Source organism: Chrysoperla carnea, chromosome 2 (genome assembly GCF_905475395.1).
Source record: "Chrysoperla carnea chromosome 2, inChrCarn1.1, whole genome shotgun sequence".
Classification (NCBI taxonomy): Eukaryota; Metazoa; Arthropoda; class Insecta; order Neuroptera; family Chrysopidae; genus Chrysoperla; species Chrysoperla carnea.
The window spans coordinates 43,950,245-43,978,093 of NC_058338.1; the positions used below are offsets into that span (position 1 = coordinate 43,950,245).

Consider the following 27,849-nt stretch of genomic DNA (forward strand, 5'->3'; position numbering starts at 1 on the left):
CACTAAAAATCACGAAATAAACAAAACTTTTAACAAAAATAAAACCGACTTCAAAAGAAAACTTTTCCAAAACAAATTAATATGCACTTAAAAGTAAAAAAATAACGATAATATGTTTGCTATTGTTTCGATTTTCTTTAATTAATAAAGATCACTTTTTAGAAATAAGCTTTAGGTACCAAAAGTTAAATTGCCATGGTCTATTTCAACAAAATTTTTGAAATCGATCCGGGTATTGCAAATACTGACTCTGATTTGGTTTCATTAACATTTTTGTTTATTTCTAAATTTCTGAAGAAAAACAAAAAAATTATATTCTTCAATCCTACTTAGTAAATGCAGAAAATGAATTCTCTAAATTTCTTAATCGTAGCTGCTTAAGGTACTAGAAAAGTTTGTTAAAAGTCGAAATTGAAACGAATAAAAAGAACAGGCTAAAAAGCCAGATGAAGCAATTTTTTGAATTTCTCTTTTTTTTGTGGATATACCTAGTATCAGAAAATCAAAATTTACTTAAAATTCTTAACTATTCCATTACCATTATTTTTAAAACATTTAAAACTATCGTAACCAACAAAATTTGATCAAAACAATTTAAGTAGGAATAATACACCTGGAATAAAATAAATAATTAAATAAATCAATAAAAACAAGTGAAAATAAATAATTGACTGAATTAATTATTGAAATACCATGTATAGACAGTGTTGATTACGCAAGGGTTGTTTATAGCATCAATATTTTTAAGCGTTACAAACTTGGGACTAAACTTAGTATACATTGATATATATTTCATATTTATACATATACATGATATAAAAACACAAGCAGGATTTTAACAAGAAATATATTGTAGTAATAATTTAGATTATTCGCATTCATTTAATAGGGAGCTATTATCTTCTTAGAATCACATCAACCGCAACACACGAAAAGGTGCTCGAAATTAATTTAAATATTGGTATGATATGTATAAAATTATTATTACTATTCAGTTAACATTTTTTTATTAGATACAATAAATGTAAATACTTTAACATTTCGGAGTTTTTCGGTAAAATGTAGGTATGCAGTAATTACAAATGAACTTAAAACAGTTCATGCATTATTTGATTTATTTCATAAATTGTTTGCTTACTCAAATTATTATGTTTAAAATGTGTAACAAGTAGATACCGTACCTATATAGATATGTAATTAAGTTTGATTTTGATCTTGTAAGTTTATTTTGGAACTTTGTATATTAGATAGAAGAATAACTTCTATCTACCATGTTATTGCTTACTTTATGAACTACGTGTACTTGAAATACATTATTCCATTGCTCTGTGGAAATAAATTGACTAGTATAGGTAATTGTGTTCAATGTCCAATGTGCGACATCAAAAAACAGAAACTTTGTTGGAAGCTTACAGTTTGATTATCCAAATACTTTGAAATCACACGCCAGGAATTAAAGTAGTTACAGAAGAACATAAAAATGAGATAAGTTATCATCATTATATCACTTGAATGCAGAAATTTTAATTCAAACTTATATATTTTCAAAATTTGTATATTTTACAGGATAGTTGATCGTCTAGTAAGAGTTGACACTCTCTGGGTAAAGTCGACTGTTACTGATCTTTGCAGTAAAAGTTTACTAAAACCCAAAAATGTGGAAATTTGATGAACATGTACTAGTCAGAGTATACTTTAGCTAGGTTAAGTATACTATCCTTGCCCTGAAGTAGAAAAAGTTGACTTTTTGCAAGGAAACGGTCTACCAGCTAATAAAAAACAAGTAAGAAAGACTTTTATTAATAAGTGTACATAGAGAAGTTTAAAAAAAACTTCAAGCAGGCATAGTCAGCTCATTCTAGGAAAAGCGTGTTTACTCATTTTCTGTTACTGATGTTTTAAGTAAGAGTCAACTCTTACCAACAATTGACTTTTCCTGTAACTCATATATAGATGTAAACAGGCTTATAAATGTATGTGTATACAGGAAAATCCTAATATTATTTTTATATATAAATGATTTTCGAATATTTGTTATGTTTTTTAAAAGCACAATTTTCAACCTTCATCGTTTAGTAGTTTAGTAGAAGTTCTTATCAATATTCAAATTTGAAATCTCTACCTCACCCGGAAGTTATTTTAAAATAAAGGGAAGTTATGACAAGAACCTCTGAAAACACATATAGACCTTCCTATATGTGTAAAAACTTCCTCATCTAAAAAATTCAATGTCTATATAACATTGATTTTTTTAATAGTTTATCAATATACCATATATTCTTATATTACATTACTAGAGGCTATTCCTTATTTCATACATTCTTTGTTATCCCTGATCATTGGTAAGCAATCCATAGTAAAGAATAAAAGTAGAATTTCCACGACCTACAAATATGTCAATTCCTTCAAACAATTTATCCCGATATCAGCTATCACGTAATCATGGGTTATTTTTGTATTTAAATCTATACATATCATGTATATCCAAGTATACCGTCGATAGGAACAATAAAAAACATTATTTTAAAGCGATGTGCTCTAACAAAATTAAATACTTCATTTCGTCCCAAACGGAACATACACAGAGCATAACTGAGCATACACTGAAGATACGCGGGATTTATTTCCAGCTATCGTGTTTGTTTCTAGTATACAGAATGTTCGATTTACATCTAGGCTTATAAATATCACGAGTGTGACAGAATACATGCATTCAGCGATGCACCTAAGTGAGAGGTATTATGTACATGTGTTGAAGCTTCGATATGCGTTGAGATAGTTGTAAGACCCTTGGAGAGTGATAGTTTCTTAGTTGAATAGATGAACTACAACAGATAAGCCATGATACAAGACACTTTTGTAATTTCATATAACACCATTAATACCTCTTACTTAGATGCATTACCTAACGCATATACTCTGTCATACTCGTGATATTTATATGCCTAGATGTAAATCGAACATTCTGTACATGCAATATAGATCCAACACACATCAAACGTAAATACTGTTTGAAGAAACTTCAAACATTTAATAAGCAATGTTGGAAAAAAGTCTAAACACTAGACTATCACCATGTGGTCTTAGTGCTTACACTGCACAAAGGTTTGTTAATCATCGTTATGCCTCGGTATAGTACAAAGGGTGTCAGTAGAAAAGGATAATGCTATTACACTTTTATAAGACTTTTTCTGCAGAATAAATAAATAATAAATAAATACTCTAGGATACAAAACAAACAAATATATTGTGCAATTAGAGTGTGAGTCCCTTCTTACCAGTACAGCAAATTATGTAGGATTGGCTAAGGCCTATGATTAAAATGAGGATAGGGTAATATTGATTTAACAAGTCTTGGTTTGGCAGTCTTGACCGAGTACTTTGACTTTGACTAGAGTCTTGTCTTGCGAACTCTTAACTAAGTCTTGATCAAGGCTAATAATTTATGGTTTTGATAACCGTTGCCAAAGGTTGAGCCATCATCCGTTTGCGGTACTTTGGTATTCCAACCCTTACCCAAGCAACGGAAAAGGCTAATGCATCAAGTTTGCTGTTATAAAATATTAATCTTTTATGTAGTTATGATAGTTCCATAAACCAAAACAAAAGCGAAATTATTTTTTATCTGGCATCCAATGTTGAAACGATGTTATCATTGATGTTATCGATGCTGATATTTCATATATGGGAATAAGTACATACACATTATCGTACAGGGATGTTGATAAGACCGTGCGGAGATAGTGAAATTTACATGCAAATCTTTAGTTTTTATAGGCAGGTGTCAACTGCATGCTAAATTATTTTGTAATAAGCAATACAACTAATATTGTTCAAATAGTTTTGATGATATTTACTATCAATGTATTTCTGGGTAGAAAAGGTCTAAAAATTTTATGTATAGTTCACATTAGATTTATATACTTTTTTAATTGATTCTACTCATCAAACTCTATATGTCACCAAAAGCTTACTTTTTATGCAAAGTGAGAGGTTGGTGGAATAATCGGTTTTAAATGACTCTTTTACTGGTCACATGCAGTTACTTGTATGATTGCATTTTTGCAAATAAACCCATCCGTTTTCATAACTGGCATACAGTTGAAGTCATCTCCATTAATGCATACTTCGAATAGAAACCTTGATTCTATATCAACTAAGTGAAAACACTTTGCTTGTTGCTTGTTTCCGTCTTGGTCGTGATTGGTGCATTGATAATGTTAATGATTTTCTAATAATTGACCAGTTTTGGTCTCAGAAATTGTACTTTTGAATTTACTAAATTCGGGTGTACTCCGAGTGTACGATATTAATATTTACAAAACATCCCTCATTTATCTTGATGCGATTTGAAGTTTATTCCTCACAGTCATGTAAATTTCATTTGGCATATTTTATTTCGAATAAATAATGACATTTGATTTTGCCTGAATAAATATCATATGTACCTTATATTTAATTTCTCTAGCATGTTAATTCCAGTCCACGGGATATCTTTTATATTCCTTTATCAAATTCAATGATTTACCTTTCATTTTCAAGCGTATCGTGCAGGCTAATAACGAAAAATAGACTCATGGTCTAGAAATGTACCGCTTGGAAAAAAACAGTCTAGAGTTTATATTGTAATTTGTATATCAGATCTGTAATAAAATTGCATATAAATAAAAATAATTGCTCACTCATATATCTATAAATTTTGTAGCCTGTTTTTAGGTACGGGTACTGTACTGCTGAATTCAGCACGGGTCGAGCAAGTAGCTAATAATAAATTGTGTAGGTTAATAAAATAGCCCGAGAGAAATGGGTATTCCAACTTCAAAGTTATGAAAAATACTTGTCGAATTGAAGGTGACTTTGCTCTAATATTACTATGATAGATTTTGAACATAAAAAATGGAAATTTAGACGTATCTTATAGCTAGTTGTATAGGGATAGTCATTTGGCCATGCGACAATCAGAGGATTCAAATGGAACCATGATAACCCGCTTAAACTCAACTTCAGTAGGCGTTAAATAATAATAGAATAGACAGGAAAGACAAAAAGTCAGTTCTTAACTGCAGAGCCGTTATTCCCTCTCTGTCTTCTTAGGAAAAATACAAATCGAGCCTTGGTTTGCCTCTTGCCCATTGTTAGGCCAAAATTTGTTTGCCAAGCAATGGTATTGCAGTCGTTATTTATATTGTACATAGAGATGATAGTATTGATATTGATCGTGTTAGCCAAGTTGTCTGACTTAAAGCAAGCACACTCATACAATGGTCCAAAGCCAGCGTATGGCAAACTCTTATTAAAACTAAAGACCTAATATGTATAAAAAGAAATATGGCACTCAGCATTGAAACGATGTTATCATTCGATGCTGATACGAAATTGGGTCATTTGCGGTTTCCAAGCTCGGCAAGATGTTTAACTTTATCCAGCCAGTCTTGCTTCAGGTCAATATTAGCCTGTTTTTATTTCCTGTATAGGATTCTCTATGTCTCTTGGACTAAATGCAATAGGGTAAAGTTCATTTATATATATATCGTATCGTAATGTAACTTCAATACTGTTTTTACATTATTATTACTCTATTTGTGGTTTAAATATAAACCCACATTTCGCTTGCAATCTCTAACACTCTCAACAACAGTAATAGCACATCCAGCGTATTGGTAATTGCTTTTTCATATTCATATCGAAAATCATATTATACACTTCGGAAAAATAAAACGCGACATTTTTGTTTCATTTAAACAATCGAATATTTATAGAGATGTAAATTGTGTTATCCTTGTCTCTTTTGGGTACTACCAAAGCTTATTTTAATATTAAATAAGTAAGCTTGTAGTAGATGGCCAAAGAAATTAACGTTATTTGTAAAAGTAAAAATGTTTGTTCTATTTGTCCCAACCACAAAGGTGGATAAAGTGTAATCATATCTGTTCGTGGAATATCTAGGTATATACACACCACTACATGGTATATACATGAAGTGGGTGCACTCAGCCTATCAAAATAATTGAGCTACATATAAATGAAATTATCAGCCCAAAAGGTGGTAAAACACATATATCGTATCACAATGGGCTCTATAGTCTAAATGTGCCCTTCGTAGGCAGCCAATATAACCTAACCTTACCTAACCTCTCCTCACCTAACATAAGCTTGTCACAACGCACCGCCTTTGTCCCACTTTTTTTATAAAAACTGTTGATACTTTTTATAAACTTCCCTCCAATTTGTGTTGTTTCGAAATATGAAAAATTTGAAGAACCTAAAATTCCTAAAAAAATAATCTTTCAAAATTTACCATATTTTGTACTGAAATCTATAGTAATTGAAAAGTTGCATAATAATTTTTGATTTTTCTAAGATAAAAGGTACGCTGACAATAAGCCCATATATCGATAAGAAAATTCATGCGGCTAGGGAACACACATCAAAATTTAAAGGAATTTTAATATTGCCATGAGAAAAGTATTAGAGTACATTGGAATAGCGAATATTTAAGGTCACTTATTTACATAAAATAATAACCCTAGTAGAGCCCAAAAGAATAGCAATGAGACAAAAGTGTTGCGTTTTTTATTCTTGTGAAGTGTATTTTTATGTTCTTTGATATGAATATTGTTTTTCTAATGTCTAATAGAAAATGCCTCTTCAAATACTACAAAGCTTCCAATACAAACAAAACACGATTGTGGATGCCACATTTACGACTAAACGAAAATATCAACTCACAATTCTATGGAAATAACAAATAATATCTATTGAATTCTAGTGCATACGGAACTACACATATTAACTCCTATTATGTCGTAGGAGGACATCATACATTATACATCAGCCTACAACTATGTATAATAACAATACTATACATCCACCACGAAAAAACAAAAAATTCATTCTGGCGTATTATATCAATAAAATTTGACGACATATTACAATCACTCGTACTAAATTAACATCAAACAACACAATTTCCAAAATAAAACACCATCAAATACAATCCACCATGGCTGTGGGGCATTATTGGATATTTCTCCAATGCTTGGGATTTTTAGATAATAGAATTTGGATTTATTAACAGTAAATTTGGCATTAATTCAAAGTTTTACTTTCAGTCGACTGGAAGTAAAAAACAAATATGTTATATACTCCTCCTATATGGCAAATCGAGAGAGAGGTCCGCCGAATTTCGAACGATGCAGCGGTTCTCGTGTTTATTATGTCTTATACGCGCAATTATCAGGTAAAAGCTACCTACTTACATCTCACTCTTCTCGTGACTTTTCCTCTTACGTGCTCAAATGGGTGGCTAACCATATAGGAGTTTTAATACTCCTATTAAGAGTATTATTCAAAATTTCATTTTAAAATTTAACAATCTCTGTAGATTTTTAAAAAAAAAATGTTTTAAGGAAAAAATTACAAAAGTTTATCAAAATAATTTTTTATTAAATCAAAAAATAGATTACATTAAGTTTTCCCATAGGAATAACAGCTAAAAAGCAAACATTTTGTAATAATTCAATCATACTTAAAAGGATGTGACGTAGAGTTTGTATTGATCAACTGCTAATACAAATTTATCTCAAAATATTGCACTGTCTCCAAACATTTTAACTGTATCCATCACGGCAACTATTACGTACTTTTTTCAATGCATTTAATACTTCCATTCGAAAAGTAAGTTTTTGATCATCGTTTAATTTTTGTACGGAAGGAACAAGAGACATAAAGAATGCAACATCTTCAAAACTTTGGGTACCAATTCGACTATTACTAACATTTTCCGGTTGACATTCTTGTACAAAATTTGATGAGAAATCTATAAGGATTTTTTCAAATGATTCAGTTTTTTGATTACTTTCGCACGACGAAGATGGGGCTATATTATTAGTGTCCACGCAATCATTAGGTGTTGATATTCCTTCCCTTTCGCGATGCATTTGTTTTATTGGTGGTGGTGTATCATTAGAATCACATTCGTCACTTTCGTCCACATTATATTCCTGTTTGATTAGTAATGTTTTTTGTATTGATTTTTCAGAAGCTGCTCTAAAATTGAAAAATAGTATTTTAAATCAAATATTGAACTAAGTGAACTGCTTGTTATATTGTTTTCCGAGTCTTCATATAAGCCATAACTCAGTCAGAGGTCCAACTTTTGTTCCGGAAACTAAAATAGCCACTCCTTTATGCCCGTCAAAATAGACTCATAAAACTCATTAAGGACTAATAGGAGATCGATAAATGATTAGGTGTCCCCACACTATTTATAAATTAAATTAGATCACTCGACCTTATTGAAACTTTTCTGAACACTTTATTGCCACTGTTAACATACGAGCAGCAAGATTTATCAGGCTATAAATAAAAACCTATACGTTATATACAGTTTCAATAAAAATTTCCTACTATTTTTGTCGTATTTTCGTGTTTTCTAAGATGGTGCAGCTAAAGTTCGCGCACATTAGAAAGCCCATTTGTTTCCAACTTTTCAGTTTTAGAGAAAGTTTTATAAGTTTTATAAGTACAATAAAAGTGTTCTAGCAATCATAAATATAATGGTAAATTCTGTGAGGCTGATAAAAATATTGGCGAAGGGTTTGTCTACAAAAAGCCAGTAACATTAAAGCAGTCAACTGACCAAATTTCAAGTCATTATGTGCTTGTTTTAAAGTATCGGTATTCTAAACACACTGCACTGTATTTGTTCTTGAAATGATAATAATTTTACAAATCCAGTGATTACAATCAATTAAGGATTATTTTTTCATTATAGACTGAACTAATTAGATTACTTACGATTGTGGAATAAGAAATAGTAAATCATCAAAGTATTTATATTTCTTCCGTTTCTCTATATTTCTTTTACTGGCTTGCTGTTGTTTGTTTAATTCTTTTTTGAAACTATCACGAATATTTTTCCATCTACGTTGTACATCATTTCCTATTTAATAATATTAATTTATTTTTAATTATATTCTTTTTTATTTATTTAAATAATACAAAAAAGGGAATAAGAATGTAGTCTGCCACTTTGATTTATCTTTGTATGTATTAGTAGATTTATTGCATTATATTTTGTTTTACAACTAGTTTTAAGAATATAAAATTAAAGAATTAAAACTTGCGACAATGACATGAATATCTTGCGACAATGACTATTTCTATTCTAAATCGAATTAATAATACATTATCTAAAATTATACATAGCTTTGCATTAAAACGAAATTTTCAGAAATTTTAATGGTAGGTAGGTAGTTTTCAAAAATTATATCGATAAATATTGATTTTACGTGATGAATGACAAATAGTGTTTGAAAATTTTTCCAAAATTTAGCATATTTAAAATTTTTAGTTTACATTTTCAAAAATAACAGTTTGAGGATAGAAATAATTTTTTCGCGTACAATGAACAATTTAGTCAGAAAATAAGAAAGTTTTCTTCGAAAAGCTATTATTTTTGAAATTATGAAACTACTTTTCACAATATTCATTTGGCCTACACGATATACGTGATTTTATTTATCCTAGAGCTAGAAAAAATACAAAACATAGATAGACAGAAAAATATAGACTTTAATTCTCTTGCACTACTTAGTAATAGAAAGAGGTATTAGTAAAAGAAATTTTGAAAACAATATTATAACACTACAAGTACAATTATTTTTGTTAGTTGAACAATATTATTTACCTTTATTCATTTTATCTTCAATGGGTAAAGTATCCCATTCAGGATATAATGTTTCTAATACCTGCTGCCATGCTTTAGTTTTAACATCTTTATCGCCATACGCTACATGCGACGTTTGCCATAAGCATTCGTGCTTTTTCACTTCTGCAATGAATCGTCGTCCTTCATTCATTTTTAAGAGGCGTAACGCGTTTCACCACCTTCTTTCTAGAAAACATGTATTATTAATATAAAAATGTCTTATACAATTAAGAAAAAAAAATTAATTTAATGATCATTCACAATTTTTAGAAGTATACCATTCCAAATTCGTCCAAATTCGTATTCCAAAATTCGTAACGATCGTAACGACAACAGCGTAGTACAGTTGGCGCTTTAGTGGCCACTAAGTTCGCATTATGAACTCCTTCAACAGTATGTGGTTTTGTTTGATTAATGAAATAACTATGGTAAAAATATCATCCAAAGCCTAAGAGCCAGTATCCGGCAGACTGGCGATATTTTAACAAACTCTTTTTATTTTGCTTTTATTCTCTTATAAAAGAAGAAAACTAACTTGCTGTATTTGAGATTTTGTATGCCAAAGATCTGAGGCCATCGCGTGTTCTGGCCGTACATGATAAAATTGGGTCATCAAACAATCGGGGAATATTTTGGATCTAAAAGCAATAATGTGTTACACATGAGTCAGAAGTTGTATTAAATATGAGTTAGATGTTTTATTACGCAAGAGTCAGAATGAGTAGAAGCAAACATAGTATTAATAGAAATCTTAGTGATTAAATATTCTCTTTCAAATATCGCCGCACGTTAAGGCTGTTACTCTAGGCTACTCAGTCTATACCTACTCAGAATACTTTGTTAAGTAAAGCATGCGATTTTTAGGTAATGGCTAATAATATGTAAATCTTAATATTCATCCTTGTACTATTATTCATCCAAACATACTTGGGATACTTGGGGAATATAATCTTATGATTAGGTTAGGTTAGGTTAGATTAGGTTATATTGGCTTTCCGTGAAGGGCAAACTTAGGCTATAGAGCCAATTGTGATACCATATGTGTTTTACCACCTTTCCGCTGATAATTTCATTTATCAGCTCCTCAATTTCACAGGCTGAGTGCACCTCCTTCATGCATATACAATGCACTACACCAGCCCATATCACAACTTTGAATTAAATTAATTCTGTTGCGACGGTGAGAATCGAACCCGCTACCCTAAGCAAGCGCGGACGGAATGGGTCACGTCTTAACCACCAACTGAGCTAATAGGGCGATTAATATTATTGGAACACAGCAAAAAATACCTACCTTTCGAAAAAAAAGACCCAAACAGTGTTGTTTACTTATTTAATACCAAACACACGTTATTATTAAATCAGATAAGAGCAAAACAAATAATACAACATAAAATTCAGTCGCTATATTAACCGCTTATCATCATCACCATTCGTACAAAGAAATGTTTTTTTTCTTTTTTAACTGTAAAAAAATAAAGTGAATTTATAAATAACAAAAAATAATATAAATGATATTCTTTTTATATTTCTATAAATAGAAAATTGAATTGAATAATTAATTCACCAACCGTTTCTACAAAAACATTTTAGCATACAATTACAATCACTACTGTTGTTGTTTGTTATTATCTTCAGGTATGTGTATGAGAGAAAATGGCCGCCGGTTATCGCGCATCGACCGTATCATTCACCGTCGGAGGGAGAGCGGTAAACCGCAATTGTTTTACACAATGATACTATTATACATGTTGTCAAATGGTGAACGTTGTTGTCAAATTTAATAACATTAAATGTAACATACGGGTTTACTTCAAGGCTGTAAATATTTATTCATTATTATCACGTTTATAAATTTATTTTTTGAATTCTTTAGAAAAATAAGTTTTATGTTACAAATTAGAAATTTTTTTCGATGTGTTGAAAACTTCATGTCCAGTCGATGGTAAAGAACGTGACAAAAATTATTTTAGTATCTCCGGTATGTGATCAATGTTTCTGTCTTGCATATGATAATCATACACAGGCTGTTTTTGATATTTAGCGGAATAAAAGACTGACCCATAAAAATCAAGTTTTTATCATACTCCCTTCTTTTAAATCTTTTTAAAAGAAAATTTTTATCGTAGCCACGAGTTTGCCTGCAAAGTTCCAGCTCGATTGGATCACGGGGAAAAGGGTTAAAAATCGATCCAAAGTTTTTTCGGTAAACAAGAAGACACGCAGATACTACGAGTTTAAAGAAAGAGAGTAAAAACGACAGGGAAATTTAGGCTCCATTCATGTTATGATGTAATTGTAAAACTGTAAAAATAGAACAACTAGCCAGACCAAAAACTGTCCATATAGAGTACTTCCCATGGATAATAATTTGTTTAAAAATTGTATTTTTCTAAAAACAATTTCAACTAAAGATATTCCAAATATTATTTCAACATTTGATCAAAGAATTAAATTGTACAGTTTATTTCTAAATACTTATGATAAATGAACTTTATTTTCCATTGAATAGTAAAATTTTATATCTAGATACAGAAAAATATTTTAATTTTAAAATTTTTTACCGAGAAATTCCAAATTTTGGGTTTGACGTTGATGATTAAAATTAGTTTTACGCCATTATTTATTACATACTAAATATTTCCATTTGGCTAATATAAACTGAAAAATTGCACTCTATACTAAGTTTAAGACACATATAGTAGCCTAAATTCAAGACACAAAGATCATTGTCTTGTTGATTTACACAAACGCAAGAAATTTTTCATTCCATCAAAATTGGATATCGAAGGCTCTTATACCTACTGCTGTTTATTTACTATCCACCACTGAGAAAATATAGTAAAATTATTTTATAAGATGTATCTGAAATAAAATAAAATAAAATAAAACGTTTTAGTTATTATGATACTAACGGGATAACATCATTATTAACGCACGCCTACTATACCTACCTAATTTGCTCAACGAGAGTGTAGCACGAGTTGGACAGTTAACACACTAGTATCGTACAAAACTTTACCCACGCCTCTAAAATGTGAAAATAAACGTTAATTATTATTATTTGAAATTTGTAATGGCTTACTGAGAGAAATTGAAAATGAGACAAGTTACTATAATAACTTGTTATTAGTTTACATTTTGACAGTAATTTGGAGTAAGGAAATGAATGAATTCATTGCGATACTCGTGCGATAATGAATTCATTACCACCCTAGTGCAATAATAAACTATTTCCCCACGCATCCTGAGTGCGAAAAGTACTTTTTATCTCACTGACGTAGATAAAAGACATTTTTTCTGACATATTATCTATGTATCTATCTATACCTATTTTCAATTGCTGGTCTTTGGGAATTAATCATTGTGTGAATGTGTCAAGTGTTTATGTAGAAAGCCAATAGTAACATAATTTTTAGTTTAGAATATTAGACTAGGCATTTTGTAAAAATGAACTTTCATTAATTGAATACACCAAGCCGGTCAATCAAGAATGACAATCGAGCATACCAGTCAAAAATATCGATTGTTATTAACACTATGAACATTTTTGTATGCATCATGTTATGTCATCAAAACATTCCTGATTGTGGAAGAGGGTCTTATTAAGGAAATAAAAATATTAATATTAATTTTATTTGATTTTGGGGGATAGATAAAGGTAAATTTTGTAATAAAGTAAAACTGAGGCTGTAATAAAGTTAAACTGGAACTGTGGCTTGAGTATGGAATTAGTGGAATAAATTGAAACTGTAACTTGAGTTGTGCGAAAATTTGGTTTTGTCTATCGTATATGTTAAATTCATATTGTAACATCTTAGCCAGTACCTATATGCTTCTAGCTTGTAAGTTAAAAATTGTATACCGCGAATTTGTATAAGGCAAAATTATTTATATTCTATTAGGTAATAATGTACACTAAAACAAACATTTCCGTGTGAAAAACAACACATATGTGTCCGGAAGTACTCCTTCGCAGAGATATAGGCTTTAGAAGTTTTGTATAACAGTTCTGTTTTATATTTTTGTCAGTTTCTCTCACAATCGGTTACAGAGAAAGTGAAACTATAAATAGCCAAACTATTATTAAAAAAACAAGCAACTTTTGTTCGAAACAACTTTTCGGAACCCCAAATTCGGTAGAAAGTCGTCACAGTATGCAAAGTTTGTAATGCGTATGCATATGTTCCTTATACCAAAATATATGAGTACGTGAGTGAGTTACGCAAAAGGTTGTAGATATTAATTAAATTAGTATAAATAATTTGGTTGAAGTTTTTTTATTTTTAATATTAAAAACTTAGCAAAATGCGTCTATTCTAGTGCAACTTCTATTAAAATTACACATGTACTAACTCAAGCAGCAAAAGGTACATTTCATCAGGAAGAATTTTGGTAAAATCAGATTCTGAAGCGTAGCAAAAATGTCTATCCAAACTTAGGTATGGCCCTTCGTATGTACTACACCGACAAATTGTTCAAATGAAAAAGGCATCTCTTTCCTACAAAGGGTTTAAAATTATTATTTAAGGGTTCAAGTATAATCAAATCATTTAATTTGTGGTCTATCTATGTATTAAAGAATATTTCAAATTATTTACTTTTGTATTGTTGCAAGAATCATCTTAACATTATTTAGAATTTTTTCTTTTTTAAAATTTCCGACAAACGCATGAAAAAATTATTGTGTGCAATCGGAGAAAGAAAGAACCTCACACGTTAGTTACAGGAGAGGAGATAAAAGTTTTAGGAAATACGTCGTATACGAAATACGTTCTCAAATTTTTGGAAACAATCAAAAATGATAGTAGTACTGGCTTTCCATTACTATCAAAAGAAACAAAGTGGCACAGAATTGTTACGATGCTGGCGTTAATGAGCTCACTAGGCATTGCTTGGAAATACCGATTACTCTAAAAAAGGAGCCGTTTACGTTAAGGCACTTTTTTGTTATAAAGCAATCTTCAAAAAACTACAAACATACTGGAATACGCCTGATTTATAATTAGTTTGCCACACTTTTTTTGTGATGTGTACACTGAACATAGTAGTTTAATATAATAATCTATAGAAGAAAATACTTCTTATTTCATAGTTCTACTACGGTTTAATACTTGTTGCTTCTTATACGTTTTTTTCTAACCATGTAACATATTCATTCACGATCATCATTGAACACAAGATGGTATTTAAAAGAACGTTGATAAAACAGTGATAGTTTTATATTCAATTACATTTTATTTTTCTTTTGTTGGTGCTACTTTATTGGTAAATTTTTTTCTAATTAAATCATCGAAAAATAATGAAGATCTAAATCAACAATGTCTTTCAAAAAAGTGCCAAGTTTATCATACTTAAAGCTTTTTGTTTATGTTTCATATTTTGTCGGGCAAAATTTTTTGTAGCAAAGCAAAATATCACTATTCTATAATATGCTTGTGAAAGAATATCTTGCACGAACTTGCGCCTTTTAAGATTGCTTAAGGCAAAAGTAAAAAAGGAGATTTTGAAAAAATTGGGAGCAACATATCCTCGCTTCTGCTCTAGAGTATTGAAGGGTATTGCAATGTTAACTAACATTAGGAAAAGTTTGGAAAATTAATTGCGTGGCTAAAGTTTCAATTTTTCTAGCCTTTAGGCTTGGACAAATCACTGACCAATATTGTTTTTGGGATTCAGGATATGCATTTTAAAGTTTCACAAAATTCTAAAATGCAGAAAGTATTCGCACTTTTGTACAACACTTATGTATACTTTTGTAATTAGCAACTCTCTTGTCACTAGCAACCCTTGTACCTTTACAGATCCCGTCTTTAACTATTGTTAGGTTCGTTAATAATAGGTCACTTTACTAACTTTATCCACATAATAAACATCACAGAAATAAATTTGAGTCCCCTTCATGGCAGACGTGAAAAAATGAGGGAACAAAATGGCAAAATCAGTCAATACTGTATTTCACGCTTTAATAGTTAAAACACCGTGTTGTTGCCTGTCATTTGTAGTCAATAACAGAGCTATTTTAATATTTACAAGGTGTCTCAAAACTTAAAACTCCCCTTCGAGTGTTTCGGCCCCTTATCCATTTAAAAAAGTATACCTAAATAGAATCCGCTTATTATTTCTCTATTTAAATTGCTTAAATTAAACATTTTTAATTTTATTTGAATTTCGTTAACTAAGTAACTTTAGATTTTAAACTTTTTATATTTATAACTTTTATCTTTTCAAAGTTTATTCCATTTTTCAATACTTGTAAATATGATTATTACATTATTTGTACCTACCTAAATATGAAATTAAAATACAAAAATAAATTTATAATTCAATCAAATTAAACATTGAACCTTGCATCAAATCAGGCATTTTTTTTTATATGTTGTATGCAATGTAAAGGTAATGTTAAATACAAGTTTTCGACCTCGGGAGAGTTTTTGGCTATTTTGATCTGGAAGGACTGGTTTTTCATCAAAAACTTGTATATTTTTAAAAAAGATAAAATTTGCAACAATTTGAGATCAAACCGGTTTTTATAAAACCGATAGTTTCGGAAATACAGCTTTTCAAAGTCTATTTTTAAAGTTTTCGCTAAATTTCATCTTGTAAGCCGTTAGAGACAGAACAAAAGTTTAAGAGTAAGAAATGTTTCTTATAAAAAAATTAACAGCTTTTGTTTGAAACATTTTTTCGTAAACATCACTGTTTACCCATGAAGGCGCAAATTAGGGAAAAATTTTGGTGTTCATTTTCTTCAAAACAATAAAAGATAGTGATTTGAAAGTTTGGAGGTAGCTTCAACTAGTGGCCTTGTAAAAGATTCTGGAAAAACGAAAAAAATTTGTGGAAAATAATTTTTCTTAAATTTTCAAAAACCAGTGATGTTAACGAAAAAATGATCCGAACCAAAGCGAATACAAAAAATATGCGAATATAAAAAAACAAATACCTGATGCAACGTTCACCTCCCTTTTCGTGTATAATTAAAATATCCCCAATTGACTTACGTAGAGGATTAGAAAAATTTTAGGTCACCTTGTTTAATGGTAATTAGAAATACAATCTATAAATTAATGCATTTCTGAAAACGTTATTAGTATTTATTTGTTCTAATACTATACCTATTTTATTTGTATAACAAGTGAAAACAAACAATTGACTGAGTTAATTGTTGAAATACCATGCATAGTCAGTGTTGATTTCTTTATCACATTACACATACAAACATGTGACTCATACATAACTGATAATCAAGTATAGTACATATTATAAAATTTCCGCCTAATTGGCGCCCTCACGGGTAAACAGTGATGTTAACGAAACAATGTTTCAAACAAAAGTTGTTTAATTTTTAATAAGGAACATTTTTTATATTTAAACTTTTGTTCTATCTCTAACGGTTTACAAGATTACAAGACCCAATTGACCTATGATGCTCATTTACGAACTTGACCTCGCTTTTTACGTCCTGAGTACGCTGTACAAATTTCAGCTCGATATCTTTTTTCGTTTTTGAGTTATCGTGTCCACAGACGGACGGGCGGACAACCGGAAATGGAGTAATTAGGTGATTTTATGAACACCTATGACAAAATTTTTTTCCTAGCATCATTATTTTTAAGCGTTACAAACTTGGGACTAAACTTAATATACTATATGTATATTTCATATATACATGGTATAACTAGAGTAGAAACAGTAATTTATTATTAATATTATTGACTACTATTTAATAATTAAAATATATTTACTCTAAATGTAAACACTTGATTAACAAAACAATATAGTAGTTGTGTCTAAGGCTACACTCGTGTGCGCTACGTAAACTTTTAATATATGTCCAAGTTATAACAGCAGAATTTCATCAAATAGTAGCCAGGAAAACGTCTTTTTCTTGAAACGAGGCGAGGCAATGGAATTTCACAAAAGAATCTTATTGTGAATATTGCTAAAACGGTTGTTTAGGCAGAAGAATTTTATTGTGAATATTGCTAAAACGGTTGCTTAGGGAAAATAATTTTGTTGTGAATATTGCTAAAACGATTGCGTAGACAAATTCTAATTTGGCACACAAACCTCAAGCATGGGGCATTGTATTACGTAATTATATTTGCAATAAAATCACTTTCGCTGGACATTTTTTTCTCGGGGCGGGGTGATGACATTCCCATTGCTCTGCTGTTTTTGTTTTATTGTTTTTTTAATAAACCCAGCTGGTGGTATTTTTGTTTTCAGGGTTACATTTTAAAAATATATATATATATTATGTACGAAAGTTGACTCATTTGAGGGGGAAATACATTACGCATATCACCCATAAGAAGGTGAAATTTTGGGTGAAGCAGCCATTTAAAATTAATATAAGGTAAATAAAATAATAAAAAAAAATAAAAAACCTGACCGCGTTAAATAATCTGAAAAGAAAGAAATAAGTCAAGTAGTTTACATAGCAACTTTAACAGTCGGGGCCCATTATTGGGATGATTTCAGTTGGTCTATATTTCAATGGATACCAACTGTTAAAGTCGCTACGTAATTTACTGGACTTGTTTGTCTCTTTTCAGATTTTATTCAACGTAGCCGGGTTTTTTTAAATTTTATTTTATACTTTCTAGTGTCCCAGCACTAACTCTCACCATACTCTATTAAAACTTTTAAATCAATTTATTATTCCTAATTAAACTTAAATATATAACTTATATATATTTTTGTAATCTCCGTTTAATTTCCTTTATTCTGATACCCTACTCGATAATTAATATTTCTAATTAACGTATTACTATTTCGCTTCAGAAATTCGTCATTATGTTTTGTTTTTCAAAAACCTTTTGGTTTTCAAATCTAAGAACACTTGGTTTTTTGAGGCAAATATAACGATGCCTTAAATTATGAAATCCATTAAGCCGTTCGGAAGATACGAGATATTAACGAAATTTATAAACATACATACAAAATACATGTGAAAAACATAACCACTTCTTGACAGTCGGGTAAAAAGCGTCATATACCTAGTCAGCAAATAATGATTAGCTCAATTTTAACCATTGACATTAAGAAGCAAACATTTTATTTGAAGGTTTTTAATTTAAAGTTGTGTTATGAATAGCTATATAGGTTATCTAAATCTACTTGGAAACGGTCTCATAGATTTTCTAATCGAATATAATGGTCGGTGTGGAAAAAGAAAAATGAAAGACGGACCATACCGGACTATAAAAATCCCTTATAAGTCATGCTTATTTGATGAATGACGTTATTTAAACAAGAGAGCAGCTGTTGTGAAATTAATTAATGCTATTATTTCAAACTAATTAATAATATGATTACAAATTGAAACAATAATTTTAATAAAATAACGAATTTAAACTAATAATAATTAATAACTTTGCATTCAAAACCAAAAATTATATTTACAATCGTTCACTTTACCATATTTGAGCCCTAGGCAATTTTATTGTTTATTTTACTATAACTGCACTAATTCATTAAATACATAATTTCTGATTATAATAATAATATCTAATAATAATCATATATAGAATATTCCGAAACTATTTACTTAGAAGAACAGGGTGATATAGCGATACGATTTGAAAAGTTCTTTACAATTTTTTAATCCGATTTACTATTACAGAGAAATGAAAATTATCGCTTGTAATTTTGACAGTTGCTCGATTATGAATAGCCTAGTTAAACTTTTAATGGTAAGCAACGTAGGAAAAAAAAAATTTTTACATAATTTAAAGTTTCATATTGACAGAGGCATTTTAAAAACCTTGAACGTATATTAGAAAGAATATTAAGAGAACTTCTGGTATTATAATAATTTTATTTTTCTTACCTCCGTGCAGAAAGTGTAAACTTTCGTCCCGGTATGCAAAACGAAGTTGCCACTTTCTGCTTTCGCCGGGCAGAAAAATTGTATACACACCACGGGAGCAAGTAAAGAATGTCTAAGATCTCATGTTTGTCTCCCTCTTCTTCTCCTCGGGCGACAATGAACATAAAATCTGAGACATTCTTTACTTTTGCCCCCTAGATGTGTAATATGCTATTCTACAACACTTGATATAAAAATTTTAATCTGCCTAATATTCAAGCCATTTAAAAAAATTTCTATTTCTTGTATTTTGAATGAGGAATGGCTAATAAAAAAAACGCGTTAAAGTGTAGCAACTCATTTTTAGGGGTAATGAAAATACTGTATTTAGTTTTTTTTATATATGGGAACGTCCTCAGTCAAACAGGAACCAAGTTTAATTTCTTGAAATGGAACTACATATTTTTAGTTTAGATTCTTATGCTTTGCCGCAAAAAACCCATCTGTAGTTAAAAAAATCGTTTGCTTTTTTATTTGTTTTTCAATATAAAATAAGAATCTGTAAATAAAAACCTATACTCTTTTGAGAATTTGCTGGTTAAAAATTTTCTTGCTGAAAACTTTTTAACTTGATTTTCAGGTTAAAAAGTTTCCAACAACAAATTTTCTGTGCCACCGTTACCAAAAAAAAAATTAAAAAAAGAAAAAAAGATAAGGAGATCACCATAACATATGGGCCAAGTTAAGTGTGTGCATTTTGCAATAAAAAATTGCTTGTTCCTCTTTTGGGTCATACGAAATCCAGGATATCATGACGCTTGTTTTTTATAAACGTGAATACCATCATTCCTGATGGTTTTCGTCAACATAACAGATACCAGATACCATATGGTTTTCATCAATATAACAGATAAATTGGAAACTTTGTTGCAGTTTTATGGCGTTAAATATTTTTGCATTAAACTCACAGTTTGGACATAATTTCAGCTAATTCCCTATATCGATAACGAAACCGTTTTAAGCCATTACCGGTTCATCGTTCGGTTAAGTAACCTTCACAAGTTGCAAAAAAAATCTCCAAATGAATTTTTTTTCGGTTTTGTCGATTTCCCGTAATTTAATATTATGTATAATAGTTCTTCAAAACAATTCAATCATTTAGACAATTTGTTTGTTTCAGCTGAACGAGCTGATGAAAAATTACAGAAACGCTCAACAGTACGAATGGGCTTACGTGTGTTGCAACATGCCGCAATACCACCAGCTCCAGCTCTATATAATCCGGGTACAACGGGAAATGTTTTCTATAGTAACACGGAAGATAAACCTCCAAGCACCACGCAACAAAAATCGAAAAAATTCTTAGCTGATCAAAAAATTCAATCGAATATAGACGATATAGAAAATTCTAGTTCAAAAGAGAGTACAATGAAACGTAAAAAATCTTCGAAAAAATCAAAAAGTCATCAAGCATCAACAATTACATTACATTCATGTTTAACGGATAGTACGCCAACGAAAAATGTTGATAATATGCCAACATCCACAAATCAACAGTTATTAAAAGAATCAAATTTAAATCGAAATACCACATTGACTGGATCAACAAAGTCTGATAAGCAACAACAATTTAGGGATATACAAAGTGATATTGAAAAGTTAAATGATAGTGTACCAAAACCTAAAGGTGAGTAGGTATTTTATAATATGACAAGGTTTTATTTTTAGTCCAGTAACTTTATACGTCAGAGCTAGCGGCAAGTCCGGTAGTTCTGATTTGCAGACTTGTTTATGATGTTGGTCTAATGAATAATACAAGTTTATGACCTTGAACGCCAAACGCATCTTTGTCAAAAATCGAAAAAACAGTGAAAATTACGGCTTTTTCCAGATTTTGGCGATTATAGCCCTAAAGGACTAGTTTCTGATGGTTGTTTTTCAAGACGTTTTTGAAGAAGACTAAATTTGCTACAATATGAGACTAGAATTGCCTACTTTGGTTTATGTCAGAATGACAGAATATTGCAAAATTTCCGAAAAAATGATAAACTTTGAAAGGCCTTAACTCGGAAACTCTTGGGTCTGCAAATTTATTCTAATTTAAAAACGTCTTGGAAACATACTATCAAAAACTGGTCCTTTATTGGGTTATAATCGTAAAAATCTGCAAAAAGAGTTTTCAATATTTTCACGGTTTTTTCGATTTTTGACAATGTTGCGTTCGTCGCTCGTGGTCACAATCTTAGACTATTCATTCATTATTGGAATATTTTTCAATTTTCACCTGACTTTCTAATCTATAATTGCAACCATCTATAAATGTTTCTTGTCAAATACTACTTTTAAATCAAATGCAGCAATTCTTATTTCACCAAATTAAGCGCACATTTTTCTTTCTGCCTTATTTTTTATACTTCATGCTTTCATATTTTACAATCTTTTAACGTAGTTCAAGCTGATGCTAATATAAGTAGTATTCAAATAGTATACCCAAACTTTCAGTCCAATGCGAAGTGTGAAATTAACTTCTCCAATTGAATGATTTTTTCAAAGAACACTTACTAACCATTTCACGTTGGCTAATTTTTTTTTTTTTTTAGTTGTTTTTATACATTTTTCTCTACTTTTGCAGTATTTGTATGAACTTTTCAAGAAACAGCATTTCATTCATTTTTTTTGGAATTATATTTCTTATCGCGTGTTTGGCGGATGGGGTTTTACTAAAAAAAGTGACAACTACCGAGCGATCTTTAGTTTATTATTTTGATATATTAATTGTATTCTCAATGAGGTCGTAGACGTGATTTCTAATTTTAAAAAACTAAATTTTTTTAAAATTATAAATACATAAATAATAGCAAAACAATTTGTCAACAAACATATTTGAAAACAACATACACCGGATTTCCCATAACATCTTCCCTTCTTTTTCTTTTGTCTGGCATTAAGTTCAAAAGACATGAATCCTTAACCTATTGTTCTGTTTACCTAGTAATCATAAATCAATACATTTCAAATTTTAAAATAATCCGGAAGGGCATACGTGGTTTTTTCTTTATTGGTCTACATTTAGAGAAATCGTTTTAAATAAAATATACCTAATTTCAGACATTTCAAACACTTTCCAGGTCATTAGGAAATAATTAAATAAATCAATTTAATTTCGTAATGAAATGTTACAATTAAAATGATATTAATAATAATATCAGAATGATATAAAAGGCATTTATACTTACCCATCAATTATTTTGACAATTAATCGTTATTAGAATGTGTAATAAAATATAATTTTGATTGAATTTATTACTGGACATAATATACTTATTATAGGTAATAAATTTTGACCTTTTTTCTCTATGTGTATTTGGTTGAAAGATTTAATAAAGCGATAATAATAAAGAGTTTTCACAGGTATTTCGTTAATAAATCACGTACATATTATAGTATTCTCATTCGAAGAGTTCTGTTTTATAAAATTAAATAGAATATACTACAGTTTGTCCCAGAAGCCCTAAGCCACTTTTTAATTAGATCTTTATTTCAAGGTAAATAAGCTACAGAAAAATGTAACAAGTAAAATTTGTTCGTATCAAAATGGGAAGGAAATTTCACAGAATTGAACTTCAAGGCCAGTTAAGAGTCAACTTGTTTTCGTTGATAAGCTGATAAGCTTTATATTAGCAAGTTTTTCTTTATAAAAACCATTTTTTAAACGTTTTTTCGGACAGTTATTCAAATATAAAAATTTCCTAGCACAGTTAAACTTGTGCTCCAAAATTAAAAGTTTTAAATCCAATTGTTAATTATGGGGACGTTGTAGCTAAAAGAAACATTTACATTTAAAGTGGTATCCCGAAAGCCTTATCTCATAACCAAACAGAGTTATGAAATTCTGAGATACTTTCATGTATAGATACATTTTTTCATTCAATTTGCAAATCTATTTATATTTCAAAAGAAATGTTTAAAGAAAGAACATTAGTTGGGTGTAGATATATGGAAAATATTTCTAGTTTAAAGTTGCCTTCTATCGCTTACCCGAAATGAAAACGAGTTCACTTTTAACCTTCAAGGTCAAAGTCCCATCAAAGCTGCTTCGGAGATGCCATATGTAATACGAATAACTTTTTTATGAAACATTTTGTTTACCTTAAAAGAAATTAAACTTACCTTAAAAGAAATACGTCATTAAAGAGTGGCTACATACAAAACGATAGTTTGTTTCCATAACATATTTGTTTCTTATTCTATGCGTTTTGATTAAAACTGAAAAATGCTATTAAAAGTAAATTACTCTATAGCTAGAACAATGCTATTTTTCAGTTTTTTACGGCTTTAAAGTTTACTTCCTATATTCATTTATACCGTCCAGAATTAGTTTAAAAAGTCGCTTTAATAATGGAAGATCATGTTATTCTATCAACATTTATTAAATCTAAGTTAAATAACTGCTAATTTAGAAACAAAAATTAACGAAAAAAGTAGTCTTAATACATATCCCAACACAAATTTTCTTGAACACTTGATACATTTAAAACAATAACATTAAAATCTCCAGTTTCAGTTATTTTTATTATTAAAGTCCGAAATATACCAACAGGAAAACTCGTTGAGATTGTGGCCTTATTATTTATTTTTTGTAACAAAGCAATTTTATGTGCCCACGTTTCAGCTCCACAACAGCTCAGAAATTGATGAGTTTGATATTCAGACATGAGAACATTAGAATTGAATCAGGTCATTGCCTAACTTGGTCAATCAGTTTCCAATGTCATTTTTCGAAAATTTTAAGTCGATACTTTGATATAAATATAGATTTAATCATGAATTAATTTTAAAAGTGAAGACTCTAGGAAAATAGTCGCATAAATTGAGGATTGCCACCTCCCTGGTTTTGGACTGTTATTTGGACGATAAATTAAATCTCCGGTAAAAAATTTCCCGTATTTTAAACAGATTTATATTTGTTTATTTAGAATTTCTATATATTACACTTGTATGTTTTATTAAAGTATTTCATTTACATACACCTAAAAAATGGCGCGTAATTTTTATTTAAAAAAAATCTAAATAGTTTGTTAAAAATTTGTTTAAACCAGAGATTTCCATACTCTCCGATTTTGTAATTTTTCTAAGGTTTAAACTAGAAATTATTACTCCCTGAGTATTCAAACAAAAGATTTTCGTATCAATTTATTGTACATTTTATAGCTGACTCATATTTTTGACAAGACATTGGACAGAGGACATCAAATATCTATTGAATGTATAAACATTTATAGACCACATGTCCATGCTAAAGTTTTTCGGGTGAAATGACCCACCAAGAATCACAATATTGAAAAAATACTCCTATATGTAAAAGTAAGTTTAAGCACCATGGCGTCAGTTTTGCGAGGTACAGGTGAGTACTGAAGAGAATTTGAACGGCATACCCCTTGATATCTCACCCCTGCACCAGCAAAGATGTACGGCGTTGCTGGATACTAAGTCTGTATAAGTATTCGAAGCGAATTACATAAATGCCGTACAAATATAAATCACGGCTTTGGAAATTTACAGGAGATAAAATTTTTTTTTTAACTTGCGGTATTGAAGTTACCGGATTTATTTTTGTACGGCGTTTATGTAATTTGCTTCGAATACTTATATAGAGTTAGTATACAGCAACGCCGTACATATTTGTTGGTACAAGAGGTGTGACATTCAATTCTCACCTGTACTCGTATAAACCACGCAAAGCTAACGCCATGTTGCTTAAATTTACTTTTGCATATATGACCATCATTGTCAACACGATTCCTGGTAGATCATTTCACACGAAAATTTTTGCATGGGCTTGTAGTCTATTAAGTACACATTCAATTTATGGTATCAATTTTAATATAATAATGGGTAATATTGAGTTGAGTATGAGCTGATGCTATCATTTAACATATCATACACGTATACGTAATACATGTATGATAAATATGTACTTTTTGCTTGAAATTGATCATAAAATTTAATGACTTTCACATTCACTATTGAAAAAACAAATTATATCAAATTTCATATAATTGATTTACATATTATGAAGTTATTAAATAAACCTTTAAATGTTTTTTAAACCTGTTTTATGTCAAACTAAAATTATATATGAACTATGAACTATGATGTCATGGAACCGATTCCTGGGTCAAGCCACTGTCTTTATGAAGGAATAATCTTCGCACACCTAACATTATTTAGACGCGTCAGATGCCCATTCATTCCCAGCAAACGTCCCAGCAATTTCAGCTCACTGATTTTCTCTACTCCAGTTTTTCATAACATATCTCTGTTACGAAATTTATTTAAATTGTGTTTAGCATTGGTCCATTCTTTGTGAGAGGTCTTTTGGAAATTTCATAATATTTTTTTGTTTCTATTAATGACTGGCGCATTGATGATGCCTCACGACCGACGATACTCAAAACCGGTTCAGTTTAGAGAAGGATCTAAGGAAAAAGGTAGTTTAATGGAGAGTGTTCTAAGATACGTTTCAAGTACGATTTTAGGGTGTCGTACGTACGTAATTTCACTTATTATGTGTTTAATTTCAATTTAAAAATATTCCCTTTAAAAAAGCAGTATCCAAGGCAATTATGTTTCTTTTATTTTCTTCAACAAATGCTTTTTCGTCCAAAAACATTCCATTCATGGTAACATTTTCGGAAATGGCGATGGGACATGCAAAACGACGATTTTCTTTAATACACTGTTGGTGAGAATATTGTATTGGGCAATTTATCTGCCTTATTGTTCTCCTTCACCTTACGGTGCCCATTAAACGGGCAAAGAATGGCTTTGTTAGCACTTCTTCTTCAAAATTCTTTTCACCCCCTTCAATTTCGACGTTATCCAAATTATGACCTCCGTGCAGTCGGGCGCAGATTGAGCCATTTCCCTAGTAGAATTTATTTCCAAAATCATTCAATAAAATATCAACTAATAGTTACTTATTTCCCATTTTTTTCAAATTGTTTATACTATTATGATGGACTTTTTACGAAAAAATTATTCACTAAATTAATACATGTTATTTCATTTTCAGGAACAATTGTGAAGACTTTCATGATGTCAGAAGGTCAAATTGAACTAGAAGGATCATTAGACAAGTCAATTTATTCACATGGCGAATCAGTGTTTGTCAACATTCAAGTAAATAATCGTAGCCATAAAACTGTTCGACGAATTAAGGTGAGCCCCATCATAATCTTTGATACATTTACTTAGATGTTGAAGTGGAATATCTTAAGTGAAGTGGCGTCTCTTATACAGACCATTTAATTTCTTATGCTTGAAATTGAAAGTCGTTAAAGGGGAAATTGCTTGTGGAGATTCCACTCTCCAGGACAATTTCCAAACTACAAAAGTATTTTCACTAATCTACCTGCAAGCAAAAGTTTGACTAAAAAAGTTTCCTTCTGTTACAGGCATTTATAGTTCAACATGTCGATGTGTGTATGTTTTCTAATGGTAAATTCAAGAATGTGGTAGCAAATATTGATTCGAAAGAAGGTTGTCCCATTCAACCCAACACTACATATACCAAAACATATGCATTGAAACCTGTACGTAGTTCGACAAAAAATTGGATCGCATTGGAAGATAGTTATAGTAAATTGGGCACAAGCTTAGCATCCACAGTAACACCTACATCATCAGATGGAACGCCTAGTGAACGCAACGTGTTTGCAATTTACGTATCATATTATGTGAAAATAAAATTAATCATAAGTGTTGTAACCGTAACGGAGGTGTCCTTAAAATTACCTTTTACTTTAATGCATACGTGCACTGATTCAATTGGAATGGAATATGATGTTCAACAGACCATCTCCGCGAATATGTTACCATCGTTAAATTTTGAAAAAGAGAATATTCTCACAGAAAAAGCTGCTGATGACACATGAGATCCGGTACCGGGTACAACTTCAACCGTTGATGATGATCAAAAATGTTGTTCGTCTGAAGATGATGACCATCATAATATTAATAAAATTACCACACATCAAATAACCATAGAACCATCACCATATCGACGTAATACTGAATATGAAATTATTATAAATAAACCACATTTAGAAGAAATATCAAGTAGTAGTCGTCAATTACAAACAAAGGTCCAATATAATCGAAAATCATCTTCACCATCACCTGGTGCATCGATTGTCAATCCCGATGAAATTATTAGTTGTGATGAAAAAATTGATATTAGTGAAAAAATTAAAAGAAAAAATAGTGTCTTAAATGATATTATTGTTGATAATCCTAGTGACATTGTTGTTCAATGTAA

General features: G+C 30.2%; 1 protein-coding gene across 1 annotated transcript in view; it reads left to right on the forward strand.

Annotated features, from left to right (window-relative positions):
• Positions 1–27,554, forward strand: part of LOC123293717 (arrestin homolog) — a 136,678-nt gene extending 109,124 nt beyond the window's left edge. The window contains exons 4-7 of the mRNA XM_044874619.1: positions 20,710–20,792; positions 23,283–23,286; positions 26,605–26,750; positions 26,987–27,554. Of these exons, the coding sequence (XP_044730554.1) occupies positions 20,710–20,792; positions 23,283–23,286; positions 26,605–26,750; positions 26,987–27,466 (713 nt within the window). The 3' untranslated portion in view covers positions 27,467–27,554. The remainder of the gene's footprint in view (positions 1–20,709; positions 20,793–23,282; positions 23,287–26,604; positions 26,751–26,986) is intronic.
• Positions 27,555–27,849: the final 295 nt, after the last annotated feature.